A 27,352-nucleotide genomic window follows, 5' to 3' on the forward strand; every position below is an offset into this window, starting at 1 on the left:
CAGCTAGAACTCAATCACACAGTCCTGCCTACCTGCAAAAGAGGCTAGGAACTGCAGTGTAGCAGTGCGTCCAAGAAAAAGAGAGAAAGGGCTTTGATGGACAGCTAACAAAATGTGTCAAATTAAGGATTATTTATTCTGGTCCAATTTTTCACTTGATTGAGTGTGGCTCTGGAAGGTGGAGTGTTCTTTGGTAGGGCTTTGGAGAGTGGGTTTTTTTCTTTCTACAGAAATGTTTAATACGAAGTTCTCCTTATTTAGGACATGGAACACTTTTTTTTTTTTTTTTAGTTAATTAATTAATTAATTAATTTATTTATGGCTGTGTTGGGTCTTCGTTTCTGTGCGAGGGCTTTCTCTAGCTGCGGCAAGTGGGGGCCACTCCTCATCGCGGTACGCAGGCCTCTCGTTATCACGGCCTCTCTTGTTGTGGAGCACAGGCTCCAGACGCGCAGGCTCAGTAATTGTGGCTCACGGGCCTAGTTGCTCCGCGGCATGTGGGATCCTCCCAGACCAGGGCTCGAACCCGTGTCCCCTGCATTGGCAGGCAGACTCTCAACCACCGCACCACCAGGGAAGCCCCGACATGGAACACTTTTGACTAACACTCCATATCTTCTTGCACCAGGCATCTTCACAATATCATCAGATATATTCCCTTTTGTTTTCCCATAATTTACTTATAATGGCAAAATCTATTGGACACAAAAAGTAAAATCTACTTGGAATGAGAGTTGGCTTTATTGAGTACTGTTAGTTTAGTGACAGCTATAAAACATGTCCATTGTGACTTTCCTCTCACTGCTTGACCTCCATCCATTTCCCTTCTCACCATCCCTCAAGCGGCATCACGTGAAATCAAAAATTTCTTGCCCTCATTTCTAAATTGCATACAACCAGCTAGCAGGCATATAAGCAGTGAGGTAAGAGTAGAAATTTACATAAGGAGCCTATTAATATACTATACAAATGAGGGTCCTGTGGAGAATGTTAATTAATTTCCTACACTGTATGGCCATGATCACAGTAAATTTTCACTGTGGCAAGAGCTAAGATGGAGGTGGAAAACTTGGATATACATAAGAGATGGGAAATTAACTAAATTTTATGAAGAGAGTTAATTATCATATACTTTTCCCACAAACTAGAAGACCTTAAGCAGTGCTCTGACTTTAAAGCTTGGAGTCATAAGCTTGGAAATGCTTTTTAAGGGTCATCTTGGACCATTTCTTGAAGGGCAGTGGGTGGGAAATTGAAACATTTTCATGAAATATTTCACTTTATCAAATTTTAAAATTGAGGACATTTTTAGAGTACTATTGTGAACATTTATGATCTGTTCATTTCTCAGGCCCCTAGAGCCATGGCTGACAGAGCATAGGTGCACTAGACAGAACATGTGATTTTGGGGTAAATCCCCAGTGCCTGCTCCATTACTTGACTGGTTCAGTCATTGATTTATTGACTTAACTAAGACTCACTAAGTACCTAGTGTTTGCCATGATTAGGAAGGTGGGTACTCACAGGTCCGTGAGAAGGCAGACATGTAAAACAACCTCACTGCACCAGAAGCTAAACTTGAGGCATTTGCAAAATGCTTTTGAATTCCAGTGAAAGAGGGACTCCCTTTCTCAAGAGGGAAGGGAAGGCGTCACAGAGAATGACACAGAGTTTACCTGGTGGAGGGAACAGCAGCTGGGAGAGATGTTTGGGGAATGGTGAATAGTTGTATAGCTAGTTTCTAGGGCCCATATTGGGATAAAGTAGGAGGTAGCATGAGATAAAGCTGAGAAAAATGGGTAAATTTGATAAAAGCCTTTCATGTAATTTTAGCAAATGAGTTTTATTATGCAGGCTAGGGAAGTTAGGAAATGCTTTAAACATAATCAATTCTGGGTTAATTAATTAATTCAGCAGACATTTATTAATCGTCCACTGAGTATAACCTGCCTGGCCTTAGAACACTGCTTATGATGTAGACCCTGCCCACAGGAACTTAAGAGTTCGGTGAGTGATTACAATCAGTAGAATTGGCTCTAAGGGTTTTTTGGGAAGGGCTCTAATTGCTCATACCTTCCAAATTCACTTCATATCACCAATAATATCATTATTATCTGTGATATGGCTGATGGAAGTTTTCTCAATCTGAAAGGTAAAGGTTCCAGCAGGGAAATAGCACTTTGCTGACCAGATAGAGTTTCTCAAAATGCCATGGGTTCTCGGCCCTCCTCTCATTGGGGTCATCGGGCACACACTGTCTCTAGGAGCAGGAGGCATCTCCTCAGGCTTGCAGTCTAAGCTTTCTTTACCAAGGCAAGACAAGACCAAGAGTTTCCCTAAAGGAGTGAAAAGAGATGCAGCGAACTGTTCTTAATTTTAGCATCACCTTTCCTAACCGTGGACATTTCAAAATGTCCTGATACCGTCTTCCAGTAGTTTTTCTTTTTCCTGCCAAAATTAACTGATTGACTGTATTGTGGACCATGTGCCCGATCCCTGTGTCTCTGACTCCTGCCCCTGCCAAAGCAATTCCTAAATCATGGGTAAAATTTTAAGTTGTGTATCTCTGACTGATGTACCTTTGACTCCAGCAAAGAAAGTATTTCATTGGGTTTTGGTGAATTAGCTGAAAACTCTGTTGCTCTCTGGGCAAGGGACGGTTCTGTTGGTCACGGAGGATGACCCAGAGTTTACCTGGTGGAGGGAACACAGCCATTGCCCACCTGGGAAGGCTGCTGTGGTCCTCTGTTCTGTGAGGAAAAAGGCCAGATAAGGTCAGGCAATACCTACAGCCCTTGTCCAGCTCTTCTGGCACAGAAAGCTTCCATGCCTTCTCATCTTATTTTGGGCCTCACTCAGGTGCAGTAACCTCCTGTTGGTCCATCCAGATCAAGACATTCCCCCCAGTCTCCATCCTGAGCCTCCCAGCCTCAGCTAGGCTCTGAACTCCTGGTCCCAGAGAGCAGGATGGATTAGTGCTCAAGGCTCCCGCGCTGACTCTTATCAAAGCTTTCCTCCGCACATCTCCATTATGTGAATGGCTCTGTTAACCAAACCTATTATCTTTCCCCCTTGGTTTTCAAGTTGAGAAAGGGAAAGCAACTTCTTTAATGGCCCACAGATTGATGATTAACATTTTACATGTCCCTGCTGCTAAGTAAAAGAACTGCTTTGTGGACAGTGAAAATGCCTAGGAGAAGGAAGCGGGAGTCAACTTGGTTTATTAAGTTGTGCTGCTTCATTAATCACAATCTTTTTTTATGGCAGTGCTTAAAGGCCCATCCATTGTACTTCTCGGGAATGGGGTAGATCAAAAACAAGTGCTTTTAGTGCACCTTTGACATCTGGCATAGCAGCCGGCTATCTGCAATATTGCTCTCAAGCAGTGTGGGGAACTGCATTTACTGTGACTGTGCTGGCCCTTCTGATTTAAGCTACTGCAGAGGGCAATGAATTACCTTAAAGGAGCTCCAGTGCAGAACTCCAAGTTTTATGCCGGACCCCTGCCAGCTTCCCCACTTTATGAGTATGAACAATCAGACAATTGAACTGATTTGACTTTGCCGCTCCTGGAGTTTCATTGCCTCGAACCTGGGGATGTAATGATGGCAATGCCATGCTAAATGCCGCTCTGACTAGCAGCAGTACCCCTGCCCATTCAAGTAGGGCACCCATTCTTGTTAGCTGAAAACTGCTCTGATTTGCAGCAAGGGGGAAAATAGATCCTATGCAATCAGATTAACTCAACTCTGAATGTTATTTTCATTTAACACTGTGGGACCAGGCAGTGTCCCATTTTTTTTTAAATGGTAAACTCATTAAAAGGCAGGGTTCTTTTGCAAGGAGTCTTATAGCACTGGTGCGGAAGGCACCTGCCAAGTCCTAATACAGATTGCAGACACACGTATTTGTATAAGCTTACATATAAAATACACATATACTCCTACTCCACAGACAGGCTCGAGCTCAACTAGTATCATCAGTATACAAAAGGGCATCTGGTCCAGTCAAAATGACGTGAAATTGAGTTATTCACAATGTTTAAAACTCATGTCAGTACATACTCATTTTAGCTCTTTGTGTGAAACAGAAGACAAGTGCTAAGGTGTAGTTATTGTATACTTTCTGTGTTAGAGGACATATTCACTTTTGGGATTTATTATATGTAAAATAAATTTCCTCTAACATCCTTTGAAAATTGTGTTACTGTATTTGGAAGGACAATCCAATGCTCACTGTAAAAATATTCAAAAAATGCAGTGAAGAACCCAAAATGCATGCCACACACTATCTTACCACTTAGAGATCCCTATTATTAAAACTTTTTCCAGACATCTCTCTTTGTAAGTGTACACTGATTGATTGCTTCATTCATTCATTTTGTATCTATAAGCAAATCTGTGTTGTTAAGACAGTATGTGAAGTGTGATCCCATTTATATAAAAGGAAAACACACACACACACACACACACACACACACACACACACATTTAAACAAAAACTCCCTGGAATATCAGTTCCTTATGTCCACATGCTTGCTTGGCATTGGCCGGTAGACTTGAAAGTCTAGCAGACATCTCAGTTGATTTAATACCTGAGCACCTAATGTCCCCCCAGATCTACTTCTCCCACAATCTCTCCCATCTCAGTTAATGCAGTGCAAACTTTTGGTTGCTAAGGCCCCCAATTTTGGAGCCATCCTTGATTGTTCTTGTTTCTTTCACTCCATATCCAGTTTATTCACAAATCCTCTCAGCTCTACCTACAAAATATATTCAGAACAGGATCACATCTCATCATCTTTAGTACCATTGTTGCTCGCCTGGATCATTGCAATAACCTTCATATTGGTCCTCCTGACTACTGCATGCAATTTGGATGAAAATCTACATTTTAGAATTGTCATATGCTTTTATGTTTTTCAAAAATATGGTGACAGTGAGGTATTTTGGAAAGAGCATATATTTAAATCTAGATAGTCCTGGGTTTGTATTATAGTTGTGATGGTTACTAGCTGTGTGGCCTTAGAAAATTCACTCTTTGTTTCTGAGTCTCTTGGTTTCTTCATCTGTAAAGTGGGCTAATGATATCTACATCCTGGGGCTCTCATGAAGATGAAGAGAATTCACACTAAGTAACTAGCAACAGTCTGGCACACAGTGTGTGCTCTGTAACTGTTCATTTTCATGTTTCCTCTCATTCCTTCAACTGGGATAATGTCAAACTCCTTCCTGTGGCATATAAGGCCTCTACAACTGTGACCCGTCTTCTTTAAGCTAGACACCTCTACCTCCTCACTAAGTATCCCATGCTTCAGCTACAGTAAATAGCCAGTCTTTGCCAAAACCCACCCTCCTTACCTCCTCCAACAAACACATATTTAAGACACCCAGATGGCCTCCCTGATGCCTGTCTACATCTTCCACATTGATAGAAGATTGACGTCATGTATGCAAATCTGACAATGTTATTAACGTCATTCTTCCACAGGAGGGTTTCCATGGCACATATAATAATGTCCAAACTTCCAAATGTGGCGTACACGTGCCCTCTACCTCTCCAGATGTAGGTCATGGTATTCTTTGCCTTATATTTCATCTTGCCTTTGCTGTGCTGCCACTTGTGCTTGGAGTCTTTTTACCCCACTTTCTCTTTGATGACTAAATCTTATTTAGCCTCTTAAAAAATGCTAATATTCCTTTATTGATGTATAATTTATGTATAGTCAAATGCACAAATATTAATCATACAGACTGATAAATTTTGACAAATACATATACACATACAAACATCATCTAGATCATGATAGAGAACATTTCCGTCATCCCAGAAAGTTTTCTCATGCTTCTTTCCAGTCATTCTCCAGCCCTTACCAAGATGCTGATTTCTATAACTGTAGATTATCTTTTGCCTGTTCTTGAATTTTTTATAAGTGGAACCACCCTTTTGTGTCTGACTTGTTTTGCTTAACATGTGTTTGAGATTTATCCATGTGATCGTGTGTATAAGGATTTCATTCTTTTTATTACTAGACATGAATAGCATATGTAGTGGTATCTCATAGTTTTAATTTGTATTTCCCTGGTGCCTAATAATGTTAGATATCTTAAGAAAAAAAGGAAAAAGAAGAAATAGGATAAATTATATTAGAAACTGTCAGAGGGATTCACACATGGTAAAGATAAGCATCGTTTTGTGAAACTTTTTTTCAGTTATTTGTGTGAGCATGCGTGCGCGAGTGTGTGTGTGTATTGGTAGCAGTAGCATCTGTGAAGAGAGTTTGAAAAGGGTTTGAAAGCAATTGATTTAAATTGCAATTAATGGAGGCACTCACTGAGCACAGTGAAGGATGGAAAACGAATTGAGGTAGTGGGTGAGCAAACAAAATAAACATCACGACTTTCTTTGGGAAACTTTACCGGCTTCCCCAAATAAGACTGAATTAGATGCCTCATCTCTAATTTTATTTTGCTAACGTTTTGTCGTTACCGAATGTTTTGACTCATAAGGATTGCACTTCTTTTTATTTGTGTTTTCCCTAAATATCTACTTCCATTCTTCTTCTATTTTTAAGCCCATCTTTGGTGGTGGGTGGGGGGGTGTTTTAAAAAACTCAGTCTGTGGTGACTCTTGATGTGGGAATTTAAACTTGTTATATTTATTGCCACAAAAAATTATTACGTTGACTGATTTCTATAATTTTATATTTTCTTTCTATGTCATTCAATATAGCTGTCTTTTGGTGCTATTTATCTTGAGCCAGAATTTGTTAGCTAGATATTCTTGTATTTCATCTTACATCTTTTTTTTTTAACATCTTTATTGGAGTATAATTGCTTTACAATGTTGTGTTAGTTGCTGCTGTATAACAAAGTGAACCAGCTATACGTATACATATATCCCCATATCCCCTCCCTCTTGCGTCTCCCTCCCACCCTCCCTATCTCACCCCTCTAGGTGGACACAAAGCACCGAGCTGATCTCCCTGTGCTATGCGGCTGCTTCCCACTAGCTAGCTATTTTACATTTGGTAGTGTATATATGTCCATTGCCACTCTCTCACTTTGTCCCAGCTTACCCTTCCCCCTCCCCATGTCCTCAAGTCCATTCTCTATGTGTGTGTCTTTATTCTTGTCCTGCCCCTAGGTTCTTCAGAACCATTTTTTTTTTTTTTTAGATTCCATATATATGTGTTAGCATACGGTATTTGTTTTTCTCTTTCTGACTTACTTCACTCTGTATGACAGACTCTAACTCCATCCACCTCACTACAAATAACTCCATTTTGTTTCTTTTTGTAGCTGAGTAATATTCCATTGTATATATGTGCCACATCTTCTTTATCCATTCATCTGTCGATGGACACTTAGGTTGCTTCCATGTCCTGGCTATTGTAAATAGAGCTGCAGTGAACATTGTGGTACATGATTCTTTTTGAATTATGGTTTCCTCAGGGTATATGCCCAGTAGTGGGATTGCTGGGTCATATGGTAGTTCTATTTTTAGTTTTTTAAGGAACCTCCATACTGTTCTCCATAGTGGCTGTGTCAATTTACATTCCCACCAACAGGGCAAGAGGGTTCCCTTTTCTCCACACCTTCTCCAGCATTTACTGTTTGTAGATTTTTTGATGATGGCCATTCTGATTGGTGTGAGGTGATACCTCATTGTAGTTTTGATTTGCATTTCTCTAATGATTAGTGATGTTGAGCATTCTTTCATGTGTTTGTTGGCTATCTGTATATCTTCTTTGGAGAAATGTCTATTTAGGTCTTCTGTGCATTTTTGGATTGGGTTATTTGTTTTTTTAATATTGAGCTGCATGAGCTGTTTATATATTTTGGAGATTAATCCTTTGCCAGTTGCTTCATTTGCAAATATTTTCTCCCATTCTGAGGGTTGCGTTTTCTTCTTGTTTATGGTTTCCTTTGCTGTACAAAAGTTTTTAAGTTTCATTAGGTCTCATTTGTTTATTTTTGTTTTTATTTCCATTTCTCTAAGAGGTGGGTCAAAAAGGATCTTGCTGCGATGTATGTCATAGAGTGTTCTGCCTATGTTTTCCTCTAAGAGTTTTATAGTGTCTGGCCTTACATTTAGGTCTTTAATCCATTTTGAGTTTATTTTTGGGTATGGTGTTAGGGAGTGTTATAATTTCATTCTTTTACATGTAGCTGTCCAGTTTCCCCAGCACCACTTATTGAAGAGGCTGTCTTTTCTCCATTGTATATTCTTGCTTCCTTTATCAAAAATAAGGTGACCATATGTATGTGGGTTTATCTCTGGGTTTTCTATCCTGTTCCATTGATCTATATTTCTGTTTTTGTGCCAGTACCATACTGTCTTGATTACTGTAGCTTTGTAGTATAGTCTGAAGTCCGGGAGCCTGATTCCTCCAGCTCCATTTTTCTTTCTCAAGATTGCTTTGGCTATTTGGGGTCTTTTGTGTTTCCATACAAATTGTGAAAATTTTTGTTCTACTTCTGTGAAAAATGCCATTGGTAGTTGGATCGGGATTGCATTGAATCTGTAGATTGCTTTGGGTAGTATAGTCATTTTCACGATGTTGATTCTTCTAATCCAAGAACATGGTATATCTCTCCATCTATTTGTATCATCTTTAATTTCTTTCATCAGTGTCTTATAGTTTTCTGCATACAGGTCTTTTGTCTCCTTAGGTAGCAGATGACATGATACTATACATAGAGAATCCTAAATACTCTACCAGAAAACTACTAGAGCTAATCAATGAATTTGGTAAAGTAGCAGGATACAAAATTAATGAACAGAAATCTCTAATGCTGCATTTGTATACACTAATGATGAAAAATCTGAAAGAGAAATTAAGGAAACACTCCCATTTACCATTGCAACAAAAAGAATAAAATACCTAGGAATAAACATCTTACATCTTTTATCTAGCATTTTCACTTGTCTGGAAGACTCGTTATCTCTCCTTCAATTCTGTAGGACAACTTTGCTGGCTAGAATTTTTTTGGTAGGCACTTTTTCCTTTCAGCACTTTGAATATATCATTCCACTCCCCTTCTGGCTTGCAAAATTTCTGCTGAAAAATATTCTGATAGTCTTATGAGGGGTTCCCTTGTACATAACAAGTTGCTTTTCTCTTGCTGCTTTTGAGATTCCTTGTCTTTAATTTTTAACAATGTAATTATAATGTGTCTCAGAGTCGGTCTCTTTGGATTCATATTATTTGGAACTCTGAGATTCCTGGATCTGGATATCTGTTTATTTTTCTGAATAAGTTTTCTACTCCTTTCTCTCTTTTCTTTCTGGGTTCCTATAATGTGTATATTGATCAAATTTATGGTCCCATAAATCCTTTAAGCTATCTTCACTCTTTTTCATTCTTTTTTTTTTTTTCCTCAGTGGATGAATTTCAATGTACTGTCTTTGAGTTTCCTGATTCTTTCTTCAGCTTGAACTGTTGTTGAACCCTTCTATTGAATTTTTCAGTTCGATTATTGTATTCTTCAACTCTGTGATTTCTGTTTGGTACTGGTTTTTTTTTGGCCTTGCCACGCGGCTTGTGGGAATCCTACTTCCCTGACTAGGGATCGAATCCGGGCCCTCAGCAGTTGAAAGTGTGAAGTCCTAACCACTAGACCGCCAGGGAATTCCCTCTGTTTGGTACTTTAAAAATATTTTCTCTTCAGTGAAATTCTCACTTTGTTCATGTATTGTTCTTCTGACCTCAGTGAGCATCTTAATGACCATTATTTTGAACTCTGTATCAGGTTAACCACTTATCTCTATTTCATTAAGGTCTGTTTCTGGAATTTTATCTTGTTATTTATATTCTTCTGTTTCTTCATTTTCTTCTGTATTTGTTTCTATGCATTAGGTAAAGCAGCCACCTCTCCCAGGCTTTTTGTTTGTTTGTTTTGTTTTTATTTATATATTTATTTTTATATAGCAGGTTCTTATTAGTTATCTATTTTATACATATTGGTGTATACATGTCAATCCCAATCTCCCAATTCATCCCACCACCACCCACCCCCTGCTTCTCCCCTTGCTGTCCATACGTTTGTTCTCTACATCTGTGTCTCTATTTCTGCCCTGCAAACTGGTTGATCTGTACCATTTTTCTAGGTTCCACATATATGCGTTAATATACGATACTTGTTTTTCTCTTTCTGACTTACTTCACTCTGTATGACAGTCTCTAGGTCCATCCACATCTCTACAAATGACCCAATTTCATTCCTTTTTATGGTGGAGTAACATTCCATTGTATATATGTACCACATCTTCTTTATCCATTCGTCTGTCGATGGGCATTTAGGTTGCTTCCATGACCTGGCTATTGTAAATAGTGTTGCAATGAACATTGGGGTGCCTGTTGTCTTTTTGAATTATGATTTTCTCTGGTTATATGCCCTCTCCCAGTCTTGACAGAATGATCTCATGTAGGAGATGAACCTTGTCAATCAGCCTAGCCTGAGCGCTTAGCTGTCTCTCAAAGCTTTGTGAGTGTCCAAGCCACCTTCTTTGTTCTTGGTTCCTCCCAGTAGTTGAGGGTGTGCCAAGACCTGTCAGTGTCCTAAGGGGGAGGTTGGCAGTCAGCACCTACATGCAGGTTGATTGGCTGCTGGGCCCTCAGGTAGCATCTGGGAAGTATGAAGTTGAGCACATTCCAGAGAGAAACTGGGAGGTGTTCAGTTTTGCCTGTGCCCTCTGTACTTGGCTTGAGTGTATAGCTGTGTGTGTGGGGTGATTCTGCATCTGTTAAGAACTGCTTCTTTGTTTTCTACCATCCTGTGGGATTCATAAATGCAAGCCCCGTTGGCTATCAGAGGCAGAAGATCCAGGGGCCCATCCCTTGGGTGGCAGCTGCAAAAACTGGAGCACAGATGTGAGTTCAAGCTCCTTCCAGGAAGATACTGGTGATTTGTGGTGGGCTAGAGGAGAAAGTGGAGGAGGCATCCTCTGGATTCCCTGGTCTCCAGGGAGGATGACGGTCAGCCCCCGTTTTGATGTGGGTATTTTCTCATTTGCCTGATGTGTAGGTGTTGCTCAGCTAGTTTATGGATTTATCTTAGAGGGAATTGCTCCACATGTACCTGTACATTTGGTGTGTCCATGGGAGGAAGGGAGTTCAGTAGCCTCCTGTATCACCATCTTTGACCAGAACTCCAAGTGATTTTTTTTAATGAGTCTTTTCTACTTCTCTAGAGGCCAGGGAAGGGGACAGGCAGAACAGGCTGGTGTTCCAGGTGTCTTGGGCCAAGGGGCTGCTTCTGCTGCCCTGAGGCTCCTGCCCTGCCAGCTATCTAACATTTTTAGATGCTTTCCATGGAAGTTTGATTTGACTCAAAGCTAAACATTCTTTTAAATATTTTATTAGTGGTTACATTAAAGCTCTTTTTAAAGAACATTCTTAAGCCTATATATCTAATCATCATATCAAAATCAAAACAATTAATTTCGATTCTGTTTTATAGGCAATGAGTTTAGTATTTTTGCTTTAAAGATGTATTCTCTACATTTTAATCATCATTTATTATTTCTAGGGTTCTGCATTGTATTATTTGAAACAAAAACTTTTTTTTTAGTGTTTAGTTTTATAATAATAAGTGAAGTAATTATTTAAATTTATCAATTAACTTTTGTAATTAAGTTTAAAGGTTTATTAAAAGCAGTATAGTGTAAAGGCTAAGAGTGTGAAATTTGGAGCCAGAATGCCTGGGTTCAAAATTCTGGTGCCACCTCTTGTTGGCTGTACAGTTTTGAGCAGGAAAGTGAACTTCTCTATGTCTCATCTTCCTCACTGGAAATGGGGAATAATAATAGTAGTAACTTCATTGATTTTCACAAAAAGATTTAAATGAACTACTATAAGCACCCAGGAGAGTGCCTAGCATATAGTAAGCACTATTAACTCTTACTATTTTCTTTTTTTGTGTTTGGCTCATCTTTCAGTGTTTTGGTAAACGTCTTAGAAAAGTCTCTTCTTCTTTATCCAGGAAAGGTATATAGATACTATTCTCTTGTAATTTTGCATATTTGAATATGATGTTTTTGCATCTTCACATAGGAACAAGAAATTGGTGGAGTGTAGGATTCTTGGATAATAAATTTTAAATTTTCCCTGAAAGCTGGTAAATAGCATTTTATTGTCTTCTAGCATTGATGGTTACAAAAGTCAATGTAATTTTTGTGTCTCGAAGGTGCATTGTTTTATCTTCTTGGATTAATTAATCAATTCAGTAAATATTTATTGTGCTGATTCTAGGTATAAGATACAGTTCTTTGCTTTATTGGATTATTGTGTTCTCCCCACCCCTACCCCAATTAGGTTGTCAGCTTCATAAGGTTTGGTTCACATGTGTCCCAGTGGTCATTTTGGTCAAACACGAAGCTGAGCAGATGCTTCCTTTGTTGTCTTGGCAAGAGTCTCCAGACTGGGAAATCTGAGGGGCACATTTAATTCCAGCTGAAGGCAGGATTATGAGTTGATGATTTACTGTGAGACCGAAGCTTTGCTATAGGCACCGTTCAGAATGAGAAGCTTGGGGATTTGCATTCATCAGACATAAGAACCAGGAGCCAGGAGGTGAATTATAGACCAAAGCTGTTTCACCAGCTGGTGAGACCTTGCAATTCAGTTCCATTGCAGGTAGAGCTGTGCTCATTAACAAAGGGCAGTCAGGCAAGCTAGTATAGACCTTGCCAGGGCCTTTGCCTACAAGGGCACTACCTCCCCACAAGGCAAGGGGAGGCTTGGAGGAAGTACCCTCTGGTTTCTCCTAGGTTGAGTTCCATGGATCATTTCCCAATTAGGGAAGTGGAGAGCCTCAGAAAGTCTCTTGCTTCATGCTCATCACATGTGTTCAGGTGTCAGAGCTCCTGGGAGTCATGTTGCTCCTTACAGAAAAAGAATACATTATTATCAGATATTAAGATTAGTCATAAAATAATTTAATAAGCAAATTTTCTTTTAAATATTATTTCATCAGTTATTAAGTTCCAGTATAAACTTAATATTGGGTAGGGCTTTCTTGTTTTATGAGATCTAGATTAAGCACACAATTCCATGCTCCATCTAACATCTAACTAAAGAAATCTAAGCATCTTCTGAATATTTCTGTGAGTTTCTGGGTATTTGAATCCTCAAGGTCACATAAACCATTTTGAGGTTGACTTTACTGAAAATGAGGCGTCTGTGGGTGGGGGGGGGGTCGTGGTGGAGGTGGTGGTGCCATATTGTTCACCAAGCAGAAAACAATCTAAAACCATACATTTACCATCCCTGTTCTTAAAATCCTGCCACTGAGACTTTCTCATGGATCCTTTGGCCCATCTGTACCTAAGTTTCATGGTCTCATTGGCTCCTTTCTTGGTGTCTTCTCCCCCTGTTTCCCCATATACTTCCTTCCTCTTGGAGAGCCTTGAGAACTTTGAATTCTTCTCCAAAACTTGTAAATCCAAAACTCTTAAGTCTCAATAGAATGGAGAGTTTTCTACTTAACAGAAATTGTCTTCCAGAGCAGGTAGTTGTGATTATAATAAATAGCATATATTTTTTCATCAATGTAGATGAGTGGCAACCAGTCCCAATGTTTAAAAAAGACTTATAAGGAAAACCCAGCTTGTGGATGACCAGTTCTATGAGGGCATAGTCATAGCAACACCGAGTTAAAGATATGCTTTTCAGAAAGCTTTTCAGGATTCCAGAGCCTTCGTAACTAGCCTACTTTTACCCTTTCTCCATTGATCTTTCATCATTGTTCACCATGTACTCAGTCATCTAAGGAGCCAGGCTGGTAAAATATGAGCAAAGAGCAAAACTGGGGAAAACATGTCCTAAAAGGAACAATTTTTCCATATGAGAATGTGGGAATATTATTGCCAGATCTTCTATTTTTTTTAATAAAAGAATCTGGAGAGTCCAATTTTATATGGAATTTCCTAATTAAGTATAAGCCAAACAAAACATGTCTGAGGGTAATATTTGGAATGCAGCTGCCAGTTGCTTCATATTCTAGCCTTTCTCTCTCTCTCTCTCTCTCTCTCTTTGTATATGCTTCTTCCACTACTAGAAATACTCTTTATTAGGAAGAACATCTTGTCATCCTTCAGGGCTCATTTCAAATGGCATTGTTTCTCTAGGTTTCCCCATTTTGCTCCCACAACTATTTCCAAGTAGATTTAATTGCACCCCCTTTACAGTTACCAGAATCCTCTCTCTAAACACCTCTTGTGATGTGTGTCACTGTCTTTGTTTGCTGGTCTGCCACCCTTGCTACACTATGAAAAACCTCAAGGACAGGGACCATGTTAGCCATCTTTTTATCCTTTGGATCTGATATAATACTTAGCACATAAGTATTAATGTTTGTTGAATGGATGAGGGAAAGAGACATGATTTTGGGATGTGGGGCCTGAGCTCAGCTCTCCTTTCTGCTTTACCTCTCAGATTTTTCTTTTACACTTGATCGCAATGCCTTGCCTTTAGAAATTGTTATCCCTGACCTTTGGGGACAAACAGAAAAATAGCTAATACAATCTTTGTGAAAAACTAATGTAAAAAAACTAGTGTGAAAAAATTTACTGGTTGTTTTGAGCAAACATCTGGGCTCTTTCTTTGAAGAGTCTATTTTTTAAAAGTGTTTTACCGCACAGTCCATTGAGGGCGATTGGGCGGGCAGGTGAAGGTGTGAGTGAGGTAAAAGCTGGAAGTTGGGTGGAACTGTCTAGATAGCATCTGGGACTCCTCTCTGGAATGGGAATTAGAAAGAGCAATCTGACTGCTACCTTGAACCTGTCCAGATAAGAGCTTTAAATTTTGCTAAGGAATACAAAAATACTTCCCACAGAATGGTGCCATTTAGCTACCTGAGAGTTGAGTCTCCACAAGTTCACATAAAATTACTTTTAAGAATTTAATTCCTAATTTCAGGGAGGAACAGTGCTTTGGAAAGGAGAATTTAGAGAGACCTCCCCTTTTTTATTATCCTGAAATAATTAGTTTTAACTTAAAAAGTCAATAAAGATGAAGATTTTCTTTCAGTTGGATGATGTAGAATTAAGATGTGTGCCAAAAGGTTATTTGGGGGGAGGGAATTATTTTAATAGCTAATATTTTTTATGAATTTTTCTTCCAAAAACTAGAAACACCTAGGGCTCAATGGCTTTAAGCACAAGACCCCCCTCCCCTCCAAAAAAAAAAAAAATCAAGTTTCTACGCATGTCATGTTTTTATCTAATCATCTGTCTGGTTGTGCACAGGGAATTTCACTGCGTAATGAACAAGAATTCCCTGACCAATGATGTGGATGTGGGATTTAAGGTTTCTGCAGACTGAAGGTCATCAGAGTTACTATTTATTTGGGGAAAGTCTTTCCCGACTTTGCTTTCCCCACTATCCTACCCCTAACACTTAATCAGCTCCATCCCACCTTAAAATGTTTTATCTTTCCAGAGGGGAAAGGGCAAATGGCATTTTACCTGAACATGCTAGAGAACTGCAGGGCTTTAGGTTTGTTTGTAAAGTGTGGCAAGGATGGGAAGTACACAGAAAGAAGTTGTTAACAAATTCTCAGTGATACTACATGGTAGCTCGGTATGGATCATAGCTCCAGTAAAACTTCCCTGCCATTTGGCAAATCCCTTCTGCTGCTACTTGGAGCTATAAGGTGATTATTAATTCTATTCTCCATCCTCCTGGTTAAATATTTTTAGCTGGCTATGAGAACGTGTTGTAAATTCTCTTATTTCATGTTTAATACATAAGTGGGTCATTGGCACCTGGGAAAAGTGCATGGAAGGATGAAGGTATGTTTGGGATTGCAGCCATATTTGAATTCCAGAATTCCCACTTAATCCATTTACCTCTCAGATGCCTCTTACAGCTTTCTTCAAATGACTTTCTCTCTTCTCTGTGCCCTGTTATCTTCTGATGCTACTTTGACCCCTTTTCTTTGCATTAGGAACAAATTGTTTGACTTGTCTTCATAAATACAGGTGTTCGAGGAATACCTTTATTTTCTTGAAATCAATTTAGTGTCATCATCTCATTGAATAGGTGGGAAATTACAAAATATCACTGGAATCCACACTATATAAGAGGAGGAGGTGTGTCTATTTGTGCATTCTTTTTTCTCTAATTGGGAACTGTCAGTAACAAACCTGCTTCACCATACCTGCATCATCATCATCATCATAGTGGTAGTAGTAGTAGTAGTAGTAGTAATAGTAATAATAATTAAAACCCCTACATTTTAAAACATAAGTGTCTGTAAAAGCCATGTTCTAAATGCACATATGACTGACATCGCTGATATATACAGGATGTCCGATTGATTCTCATGTCACTGATTTGTGTTATTGGTTGTTCTGATGAGGTTCTTCAAGTGAACAACACTTGTCTTTATGAGCAGATTACATTGTGGGGAATGTTTGAGTAACAGATAATTTTTAATGTGCAAAAAAGAAGACTGGGAGTGAGGAGTGAAAGAGATATCTATTTTATTTTAAGGTGTTGATATGCCAAAATCGGTCTAGACATACACTTGCTCTGCTTAGTCTTAATGAGCAGAGCTAGCTATAATTGGGGATAAAAGATAAGAGAAGGAAGATTTTGTCTCACCATTAAGAAATTAATAAAATAATTAACATTGTAAAAAAGAAAACAAAAAACACCAGAATGGGCTATGATGGGTGATAATGAGTTCAAGAGTAGAATTAAATAGAGAATAAGTGACCACCTGTATGAACACAATGTAATTTTTTTTGTAGCTAGTGTAACAGTTGTAATAAAGTTTATCTTTTATAGTTATTTGTATTAGTTTTCACCCTTTTGTATATCCACCTTTCTTGGACCTAGAGCATAGATTCCATAAGGGCAGAGTCTATATCTGTCATTCTTCACAATTGTATTCCCAGTACCTAGTGTCTGGCATATATTAGTGGAAATAAATATTTGTTGATAAATGTTTGTTGCAGTATCTGATAGGAAATCAGATTAGAGATTTTCCTGGACTCCTTTCACATTTGTGTCAAGACTGCTATGTGTTTCCCAACCTGATTTCCCTTTCCCATGGCACACAAGTGGACTACATTTCCCATAACCTTTACTGTTATGTGGTTCTGTGGGATTCATTCCGATTCATGGAATGTGGGTAGGCCTGGCCCATCCAAACCTACTGTGTAATCCTGCAAGCTCTCTCCTGTTTCCCTCATCTCTGGCCACATGCAAAGTATCCAGTGACTAAGATGACATTTGGCCCACTGTTATGACTGCGGCAACAGGAACACATGGTCACAGCTATAATGGGTTCCATCTCTTAAAAAGTAGTACCTTCTCTAAAATTTCTTACTTGTGCAGTGATATAGCTCAAGAATTAATCAGTTCTCCAGATTCTCTTCTTTTTGACTGAGACTTTGTGATCTGATGTAACCAGACTGGGAGATTTGAGAGGGACATGGCAAGTCCAGCCTTTTTAGCCACTCAGGCTCCTTCCCTTATTGCTTTTGGTTAAATCCTTGGAGAAAGGAAGGGAAAGAGCATTTTTCCAATGCCCTTTGCCAGTGGGCTACCATTTCCCCTCTCATTTCTTACGGTAAAAAGCATGTCTCTATCTGGTGCCTCTGCTGGAGGATGATTTGCTCAAGGGCAAAACCAGTGAGATGACAGGGAATAGATAGTAGGGAAGCTAAAATGACAAAAGGAGAATGGACCCCAATACATAGTTGCCACATTTGTTGAATGCTTGCACTATGCCATGCCCTACTCCACGAACTTGGGAGATTTAAGATCTGTGAGGCATAGCCATCAAGAATTCTGTAGTCTCTTAGAATTATCTTTATTCACCCACTTAAGCTTAGCAACTTCAAGTTTGGAAAACAGAGAAAACTTTTATAGTACGGTGGCTTGGTAATCTGAGGCACCTTCCTACCAAGATGGCATTAGAGGGTTTGCTTCACTTCTACCTTATCTTTATTTAGGTCAAGGAGCTGCTGTCATTGGAGTATGAGGCCAAACCCTGGCTACTCCTTTGATACCTGAAATGCCTCATGGACATGAGCCTAGTGTGATTATGGGAACATCTTACCAGTTCTTACTCTTAAATAAAGAAGAGGATCTATGAATGAAACAAAGCTTTGTGCACAAAAAGGGCTTAATTCATAATTTTGGTAACACTATCAGAGGTTAATAATTGTCAACTTATATGGCTCAACCTAAATTTAAAAAATGGTAAATTTCATCTTGAGTTTCAATGCTGCTTAAATCTAGGTTTCTGAAAAAAGTTTAGATGATTTTATAGTAAAGAGTTCTATGACCTATTGGTGACAATTGACATGAGCCTGGGATAGGTTGTGTTGATATATTTGATGTCTCTGGTCACTTGAAGACCATCTTAGAAACCAAGGGACACAAGTGGTGCTCTAACAGAAATATCAGTGCAGTTCTGTTTCAGGTCCACAGGGGATCTGGATGTTTTGAGCTGAGAAGTTGCTTGAAACATACGTACTGCAAGGGTTTCTACTGGTTCCGAAGACTAAAGTTGGGAGAGACTCTACAGAAAGCTTTCTGATGCTCATCCTGTCATATGGGCCAGTGGTTTTAGTTTTAAAATCTATTAAATCTTGCTTTAAACTACTTTTCTTAGAACATCTCAGCTCTAGGGACCCCAACCTGCAACAACTACCAAGCACCTGAAAAACTGCCATCACCTCTTAGAACTGCTTTTTTGAAAACATCACTGTGAGTCTGTAATTATCTTCAATCGCTTCTGACTACAGCTTCAAATAAGACTCAGAGCATTCATATGTTGGTGAGCATTGATTTTGGTGTTGGAGCAGCTTGGTGATGATTTGTTTAAAAAAAAATCAGATCGAGACTTAATAATTAATTATTATCTGAAAACTTTCCTGTATTTCAAACCTGCTGTAACTTATTTCAACAGCAGAGGAGTTGCTTATGATTCTGCTAGCAGGGGCTTTGTTTTGTGAAAGTTCTAGGAAAGGAGGGCTATTAGCTTTATTTTACTTATTATCTTTGAGAGTGTTGCTCTCATTTTAATTGCAACTTGGTAAGCTCTTTGGCTAGAATGAAGCCTGGGTCTTTTCTCAATGAGCATTACTAACTCAGGCCAAGTCCATGAGGACACAAGAATTTCCAGAAAAAAATTACCCAGTATTTACTAGAAAAAGGGCAACTCTCTAAGTTGGGACCCATGGAATAATGTTTTCAAAGCCAAATCTATCTTCTTCACAGCCTCCTTGTTTCCTGTGTAAGAAAAAGAAAACGAGGCAAGACTTTTTTCTTTTCCTTCTTTTAATTTTGTTCAGCATTAAAGGAGGGAACTTCATAAACATTGATTGTCATTTACAGAAAACATTCAGAAATCATGTGTGCATTATCAGGGAATGCTAACAGTATTCAACTAATAATTTACAGGACATAAAGTAAGGACAAAAACCTATTACATTCTAAAGTAATATAAAACTCTGTTTTTAATTGTTAGGGAGTGCTGTTTTATTCTAGCATATTTATAATAAAAAAACTCAATGCTTACTTCCTAAATGACTCAGGCTGCAGTTTTACTCACGTACACAGAAATTAGGCCTTACATGTTAAACAAGGAGAGAGAGATCAGAAAATTGTAGATTTTAAAACTATATATGTCACTGGGTTTATTTGTAGTTTGCCTTTTGCCTCTATAGGCCAATAATAATACATGTAATAATGTAATTAAGCTCCAGAAAAATCAAAGACTATAGGAGGCATTATTCCTTTAAAAAAGAATAATTATTTTGCTTTTTAGAGCGCATACTTTTATTTTACATACGTCTGGCAATGCACCTGGTGCGCGTTGCCAGCAATGATGTGCATGCTAGTAAGAGACACAAGCTGCACATTCCAGGTGCAGTAGTGGTCGGTAGGTACAGCTAAGCCCCAAACAGCACATGGTTTCAACGCTGGAGGACGCAGCGCTGCTCTCCACTTTACACGCGTAAGCTGGAGCTAAGGTAAAAACATTAAATCTCTGAATGTTGGAAGTATATGAAAATCATTTCTCTCAACCCTAAAAGCAAGGAATTATTGTCAGGGATTTCAAAAATATTGGAAAGTCTCATTTAAATCTAAATATCTTTTTTTTAAAATTATAAATCGGTCATCATAAAATACTAGCCTTTTAAAGTCGTATTTGGGATGCAGGAAAAGCATCAGGTTCATCAGACTTGCTCCTGCCTGTGTTGTTACAGCTCATGACACCTTCAATTTTCCTCCCTCTCAGTCTCTCCCCAACCCTCCCCCAGGTTCTTGACAACATTTATTTGGTAAAGGTCAGTTATGGCTTCAGCGAATGAGTGGTCTGACCTTGGGGTTATTAATACGAAATAACTGTGTACAAAAATATTTTGTTCATCAGAAAGCAGAGTTTGTTTTCCTTAAGCTATTCTATGCAGGAAGGATATGGACTAGGCCATTTGCTATGAGGAAAGAGGACTTAGGCAACGTATTTTTTTAAACTTTGCTTTTTCATGTTGTCTAGTTCAGATAGAGTTTGCAGGTCTTAGGCCAATCTTCAATACAGATTCTTTGGAGCAGATTTAATTGACAGCCCTGTCCCTTTCTCAGCTGTCTTACAAAAAGAAGTGTACACTTAACACCAATGACCAGTCAAGATGCTTAAACTGTTACAACCAGTTTCTGAGAAGTATGTAACACGCACAAAGGAAGCAAGTACATATTCGCTCTTGGTTGGTTTTTCCCCCTCTAAAAAAATTGTTACAAAGTCTTATGCTTAAACAGAGACATAGAAAAATCAGTGTATTCACTGTCTCTGGTTATTTACAGAAAAAATTACAGAGACAGCATACATTGTATTAGACCTTCCACAAGCATATATTAAAAGTAATTACATTTGAAAAAATATTTTTATTTTTCCTCTACATTTCTACAATACATACTCAGTTTTCTATAGGTGTAGTTTTCATTCCTGTGTGTGTGTGTTAATCAGATGAAGCAGACAGTACTGTGCTTGGAGATGGGATCTGGAGCTTCTCAGACATACCTAGTGTGTGTCTGCATCTGGTCGTGACCCAGGTGGGCAAATGAAGAGCATGGTTTAATAGAAGGATCATGCTGCCCAGCAGGGATGCACATTCCCTGCGCTTCCCTCAACTGGGCTTATTCAATTCCGGTAAACTTGTGCTTTATTTTTGGCCATAAGAACAATCACGGAGCTGCTCTGTCTGATCCACTGGAGGTTGTGCTTACAATCATGCAGGAGGCAAAGATTACTATGGCCGGTTCACTTCGGAGGAATTTCAGCAGCTTGGGAAAAAAGTGCACCAACAGACAACCCCCATCCACTGCAAAGGGGTCCATGGTCCCGCACTTCATAACAATGGAGGACTATGCTATTGTGATTATCGAATGAATTCTTTAGCTACAACCAAGGGAAAAGTAAGAACTTGTAGATAATGAAGCCACACATCTAAAGAAACACACTGAGACTCAAAAGCATAAAAATCGTGCATTGGACTTTCAGAAAAAAAGCGGCAAGAAAACTGACCACCTGGCTCTATGAAGCTGGGAGTTTGGGCAAAATGGATGGAAGTGTCTTTTATAAGCCATCATTAAATTATTTTCATTTTTAGACTGTTTGCCATTTTTAAAGCTGACCTCTTACTATATATTCTAGCAGTGATGGTCAAATATGAAAACAAAGTTGAGAATCAGAAGAGCAAGATCTCCTGACCCCTAACCCCCGACTGACATCCAGAGTTGTATCTGGCCAGACTTGCTCCAGCCAAACAGGCCCCTAGATTGGATTTTGCTTTAAACCAGGGGTTGCAAATCGTGGACCGCCTTCTGCCCAGAGACATATTTGTTTGGTCTGCACTAAGCTCTGCATCAACTGACATTTACAACTCAAGAGATTGCATAAGATTTAGAAACTTTAGCGATACTTCAGCTTTAACTGACTGTTGGATGCCCCTTTTCATTGGGGCATTTCCTTGCTAGCTTGCCACCAGTCTGCTTCACTCATTTGCATCAACTCCCTGGCCCTTTTAGACTTTGGAATTTTTAACCTTTGCTTTAAATGAACATGTACCTCTGGTCCTGAGACACTCCCCTACCACCAACCCCAAATGGTTGTCAAATCTTGTCTAAAGACCCACGTGGTTTCCCATATCAGCTTGCTGCTTGCACTAGCAGTTGGGAACAGAAAATCAAATACCACTTCACCTAAAGCAGATGGTGGGCCTTCCCCTCTTTTTAGAGGGACTTTGTGCAAAGTTTGACTACAGATGCACACTTTAAAGTTACTGCTGTTCTCTTGAACGGTGGTTCTGTCTGGGCACAGACATCCTTGCCTGAATTTACTGTCAATCGTAGTAACCCACTGGAAACTACAGAGAAAAAAGAATCATGAAAAAGTTATTTCTTCTAATTTCCAATAGCAGTAGAATTTTTCCTTGCTTCTGTAATAAATGGAAACAAAGAACATGGAACAAAACTGACATCATTTGCAGCTGACTGATGTTTTTGAAAAAAGCTGTTAAGTTGCGTCCTTGGGACACAAGAATTGCTTTTGCAGTCAAGTCTGGTACCCATGGGACTGTAGAATGTGAGCCTGAGTTGACTATCCATGTGCGAGGTTTCCTCCAAGCAGCTGAGCTTGACTGCTGTGAAGTTATGTGTTGAACAGGCAGCTACGATAGGAAATGAACTGATGCCTCCCTGGCACCTACTGTTAATATCCAGAGTCTCTTAGATTCTATCAAAGAAGTCTACCCAAGAGACCACTATATTCTCTGTTTTCACCTACTCAGTGGTCCTTTAGTCCAGAGCCCTGAAGACACTATTAAAACAAGGGAAATCCAGAAAGGGTATGTTTGTCGAATACATCTCCACCCTCAGCTTTCAGTCTTTGGGGATAAAAGAGCTGCAGAAAAAGGAATACAAAGAGGACCTGAGTCATGGAGAGTTGGGGTAGATGTGAGATGTTAAGCCAGATGTGGAATCCCTTATTCTCCTATATTGCCTCCAAAATTTGCCTTTCTTTTTACAGACCACAGGTCACCTCCGTTGTCAGGTTCATTGAATGCTACTGAGATGGCTTGCTCAGGACTTGTATAGGAAGCTTGGGTTCTCTGGGAGATACATATTCCTATAGATGGGGCAGCTGGATCATTTGGCTCTCAGCAGATTTTAGAAAATGAGACTAAATCATTCCTACTCATGAGCAACTTTTCAGCAAGTCCAAATGGTAAAAGTAAATTCAGCTTACAACATGAAGTTACTGCTCGTTGGTCTGAAAGCCTTGTCAGAGAGGTTCTCTCACTGGCATATTTAATTTATGCCATTTACATTTTGTTGTCATTTTCCTGTTTTTTTTTTTTTTCTCCTTCCTTCTTGGTGTACTTTTTTTTTTTTTCTTTTTTCTTTTTTTTTAAAAAAAACAAAACATCCCTGAGTGAATACAGTGCAACATCTGCATCAAGCAGTGATTGTCATTTACGAAATTTGAAGTGAAAAGTACAGATCCTGGGTCCTTTCTTCCAGTGCACATTTTATCATGAATGTGTTGCAACCACTCATGAGTCTTCATGGGGCAGGGACAAAGATTGCGTGTGGTAAAGAAAGTTGTTCTTAACTGAAATTTCAAAATACCTCGAGATGCAGTCACAGGAGATGTTCAAAGGGCAGCTTTTAAAGGTGCTTTGTTACCACTGAAAACATGACTTGGCTCTCTTTCAAGGGACAGATTTGGCAACTGTGGCGAAAAATGGAAATCTCTTTTCTCAACTGAAGGGGGCTGAATGTGTACTGGTTTCCACTGTTTTGTTCTGGTTCAGTTGCTAGCTGTTTCCTGTCCCCTAGCTTCAAAAGGTTCATGCCGTCCCAGTGAAATGCTTGCACTAGTGGAAACGACACAAATTCAAATCCAGTACCTCCTGAGGCAAATGTGGGGAACAATCTTTTTCCTATATCACCCATGGGACGGGGGAGGAGAAATTCTCAGCCACTTCATCAATTGAGCCAATTTAAATCCTCTAAGGTAAACTGGAGGAAACAAATGGTTCCCTTTGCAACTGAGCAGGAATTACAGGCTGACAATTGGAAACACTAGGCCAACAGAACAATGAAAACAAAGTTTGACATAAGTTCAAAGCTCAAAGGGAAACACCAAGTAGACACATTAAGCATCGCCTATCACAAGCCAATCATAAAACATACATTGCATTTGGAAACGGTTTGGTTTAATTGAGTGCCTTCCATTACCCTGTTTTCCTAGCAATCAGTAAAGTAATCTTTCCATTAGAAGGAAATATGACTCTTGGAATTAATTCTTTATACAAAGAGCTAGCGGGAGTGACATTTACACCAAAAAGAATTGAGTCCCTGTAGCAGCATAATAAGCAGTCTACAGCTGTCTTCTTAGACACTGAAGGTAATTTGGTTCAATGTAGTTAAATTAATAGAATATAACGGTAGTTGAGAAAGAGATTCATTATTTTAAAGCCTTTTTGTTTTTCCCTATTGGTTTGGAATTCATCAATCATGATGTGGGCAAAGACTCTGTTTTCTAAAAGCAAAGACTAACACTACTGTTTGATCATCAGTGAGCAGTTCTGTGGCATCATGGAGATGGCTCTCAACCATCTAACTTCAGGAGAGCATAAGAGATCAAAAAAAACAAAAAAATCAAAGTTTCCACTGATGGAAACTTCACCAAGCAGGTGTGCATTTGTGTGTGTGTGTTGGACAAGGAGAAAAGGGCAGGTCTTCATGAGTTGATGGCCAGGCTATACTTATAGGAGATCATAATTTTCATTGTCTTATACACTAAGCTCTTCTCTAGCTCCCTTTTAAAAAATCTGATTTTGGATCAAATGAGACCAAAGGCATAAGGCCTCCAGAACACAGGCAGAACAAACTCCCTGGAATTTATGCTTTTCTGGTGATCGCTTTGATTGGTGAACAAGTGGAGAATGAGGAAGTACTAGGAAATCCAAATTGTCTAATCCTGATCTCACCTCTTGCATTCTGTACTTTTAAAAGTTGCTAAAAAAATAATCCCCGGCTAGATGGATGATGCAATTTCAAACGGCACAGGAAATAGTTTTGGCTTTGAAGTGTATTCTGTAGAATAACCCAGATCTTTTATTCTAATCTATCAAGGTTTTGCTATATTTTTATAATACAGCATTTTGGAGTTGAAAAAATTAGAGACCCCAGACTAGAAGGACATAGAAAGTCCTGCCTCCCCCTTTATTGCTGCTTTTTCTAACAAACTTATTAAAGAGAATGAACGTAAAGAACTACTTCTTTACTTTGTATATTCTCTTTCTTCCTCTTCTTTGGAAAAAAAAAAAATGGTTAGAGAGAAAAATGTTTGCATGAAATGGCATTAGGACCCTGGGCTCTGACCTACTCTTTTCCTCTAATTTTATTAGCAAAAATTGCTGGTGGTCATAATCTACAGACTGTATTTCTCTGTTAAAGATACAATAAGCACCAAAGTGAAGGTTCTTTCACAACTTGAAATCCAAAGAAAAGAAACTGTTTTATGTGTCCTGGTGGAAATATCTATTGTTTGGTCAAAAAAGCCCTGGACTCCACAATGTTATCTGTGGCCTAATTCTTAAAACAGGAAAATGGCTCCAAATACTTATTTTTTTTTTCCAATATGTACCATCTTGACAAGGCTTTGATGTCATTGATCGAAACAGAGTTTTTATACAGAGGTCATGCATTATATTTATTCTTTTGTAGACGTTTCTGAATTGGTACCATTCTGCTATTAACTACAGATGAAAACTCTGGCTGGGAAAACAAAATCCTGATTGTCTAACATAAAGGTAACATATAACACAGAAGGTAAATAACATAATAGTGCCTGACTGAACCTCCTTTGCTAGTAGGTATGGTATTTTAAGCCACAGTGCATGTGCATGTATAAGTAATAGTCATATATAATATTCTCAGATATTATATACTCATTACATACATGCACAGTGCTTTCCAAGACAGCTACAAATTTATACATGCATCAACTATCTAAAAACATAGAAATCGTTAAGCCTATTAAGTGGAATTTTCTTAAATTATATTTGAACAATCAACAGGAAAAGTAATCATGTAAAGTACTGCTCTGTTCTCGTATATATCTACAATAAAATTCTATAAACAGTTGTCTCCCCAAACATACCTGAATAAAATTAAAAAAAAGGTAACACCCAGTGTCCTATATTTGTATATTTATGGTCATTTCAAAAACAAACAAACAAATAAAAGAGCCCCACTCAGGTGCATATTTACATTCTTCAAACTGTAGCGGTGAAAAATAATTGTATTAAGTGCAGGACATTCCTAATGTTGCAGTAGTGACATTTTCCTTAAGTCTTCATGAACACATTGCTTTTGTCTTAATGGTGCTGCATTCCATGACTATGAGACAGTTCGCTCGTCACCTTCACTTGCAGACGGTGGCACAGTCAGGATTAAAGAGCTCCTTGTATAACGGAGGAAAGAGTGTATTCACTATGTCTGGATGCGATTGCTTAAATACCTGCAGCTTCTCCCCGTGCAAGTTGCAAACTGCCGTGATGGTTGGTATCTTGGCTATTAACTGCAGAGTGGAGAGACAGGGAAGGAGACAAAGGGGGAAGCTCATTAGTGCTCTGTCTCCTGAATCAGTGTCCTTCCTGGCCTCAGATGAAGGGAACTGACTTTGGAAAAAGATGTTCAAAAAGAAAGAAGGCTCACTTTCAGCTTCTCCTTTAGAACAAAACAAACAAAACACCTCCCTCCCTGACTCTCTAACGAGAAAATAAAGAGAAGGAAAGAAAGCAGGACCAAGCTTCCTAATTCACTGTTCTTATATAAAGTAGGTATGGCAGGTAGTTTAGTTTAATCGTTAGGAGAGGTGCTCTCTCGGCAGGCTGACTGAGTCGGAATCCTGGTTCTAAAATAGCTAAATGGCCGTGTGGCTGTGACATCCTCTATGTCTCAGTTTTCTCATTTGTAAAATGGGCTTACTCATAGCACGTACTTCATTGCGTTGTTGTGTAAACTGAGTGAGGAAATTCGTATGAAAGTGTTAAGAATACTGTAGGCATGAAATACAATTGTTAGCTAATATTATTATCTATCATTTCCCATAGATTTTTTTATGATGTGAATATCAGATTTGTTAGTTTTGGAAGGTGACAGTGTTAGGAAGGTGTAACCTAAATCATATGAGGTGTAATTCACAACGATCTGGACTGCTTTTCTGTCAAGGTCACTAGCTTGCCGGTAGCTCTCTAATCCTTTCCCACCGTAATGAGTAAAATGAAACCTATATTTAATCAAGGGAGAATT

At 38.9% G+C, this 27,352-nt stretch overlaps 1 protein-coding gene and 1 long non-coding RNA gene across 4 annotated transcripts in view; one reads left to right on the plus strand and one right to left on the minus strand.

Annotated features, from left to right (window-relative positions):
• LOC309664974 overlaps positions 1-27,352 on the plus strand; it is a 42,180-nt gene that overhangs the window by 7,606 nt on the left and 7,222 nt on the right. The window lies entirely within an intron of this gene.
• Positions 304-27,352, minus strand: part of RORB (RAR related orphan receptor B) — a 352,150-nt gene continuing 325,101 nt past the window's right edge. For all 3 annotated transcript variants that reach the window (XM_082471044.1, XM_082471043.1, XM_082471042.1), the window contains one exon: positions 304-26,618. In XM_082471044.1, coding sequence (XP_082327170.1) covers positions 26,463-26,618 — 156 coding nt within the window. In that variant the 3' untranslated portion in view covers positions 304-26,462. The remainder of the gene's footprint in view (positions 26,619-27,352) is intronic.

This window comes from Balaenoptera physalus, assembly GCF_965194825.1.
Source record: "Balaenoptera physalus genome assembly, chromosome: 7".
Taxonomy (NCBI): domain Eukaryota; kingdom Metazoa; phylum Chordata; class Mammalia; order Artiodactyla; family Balaenopteridae; genus Balaenoptera; species Balaenoptera physalus.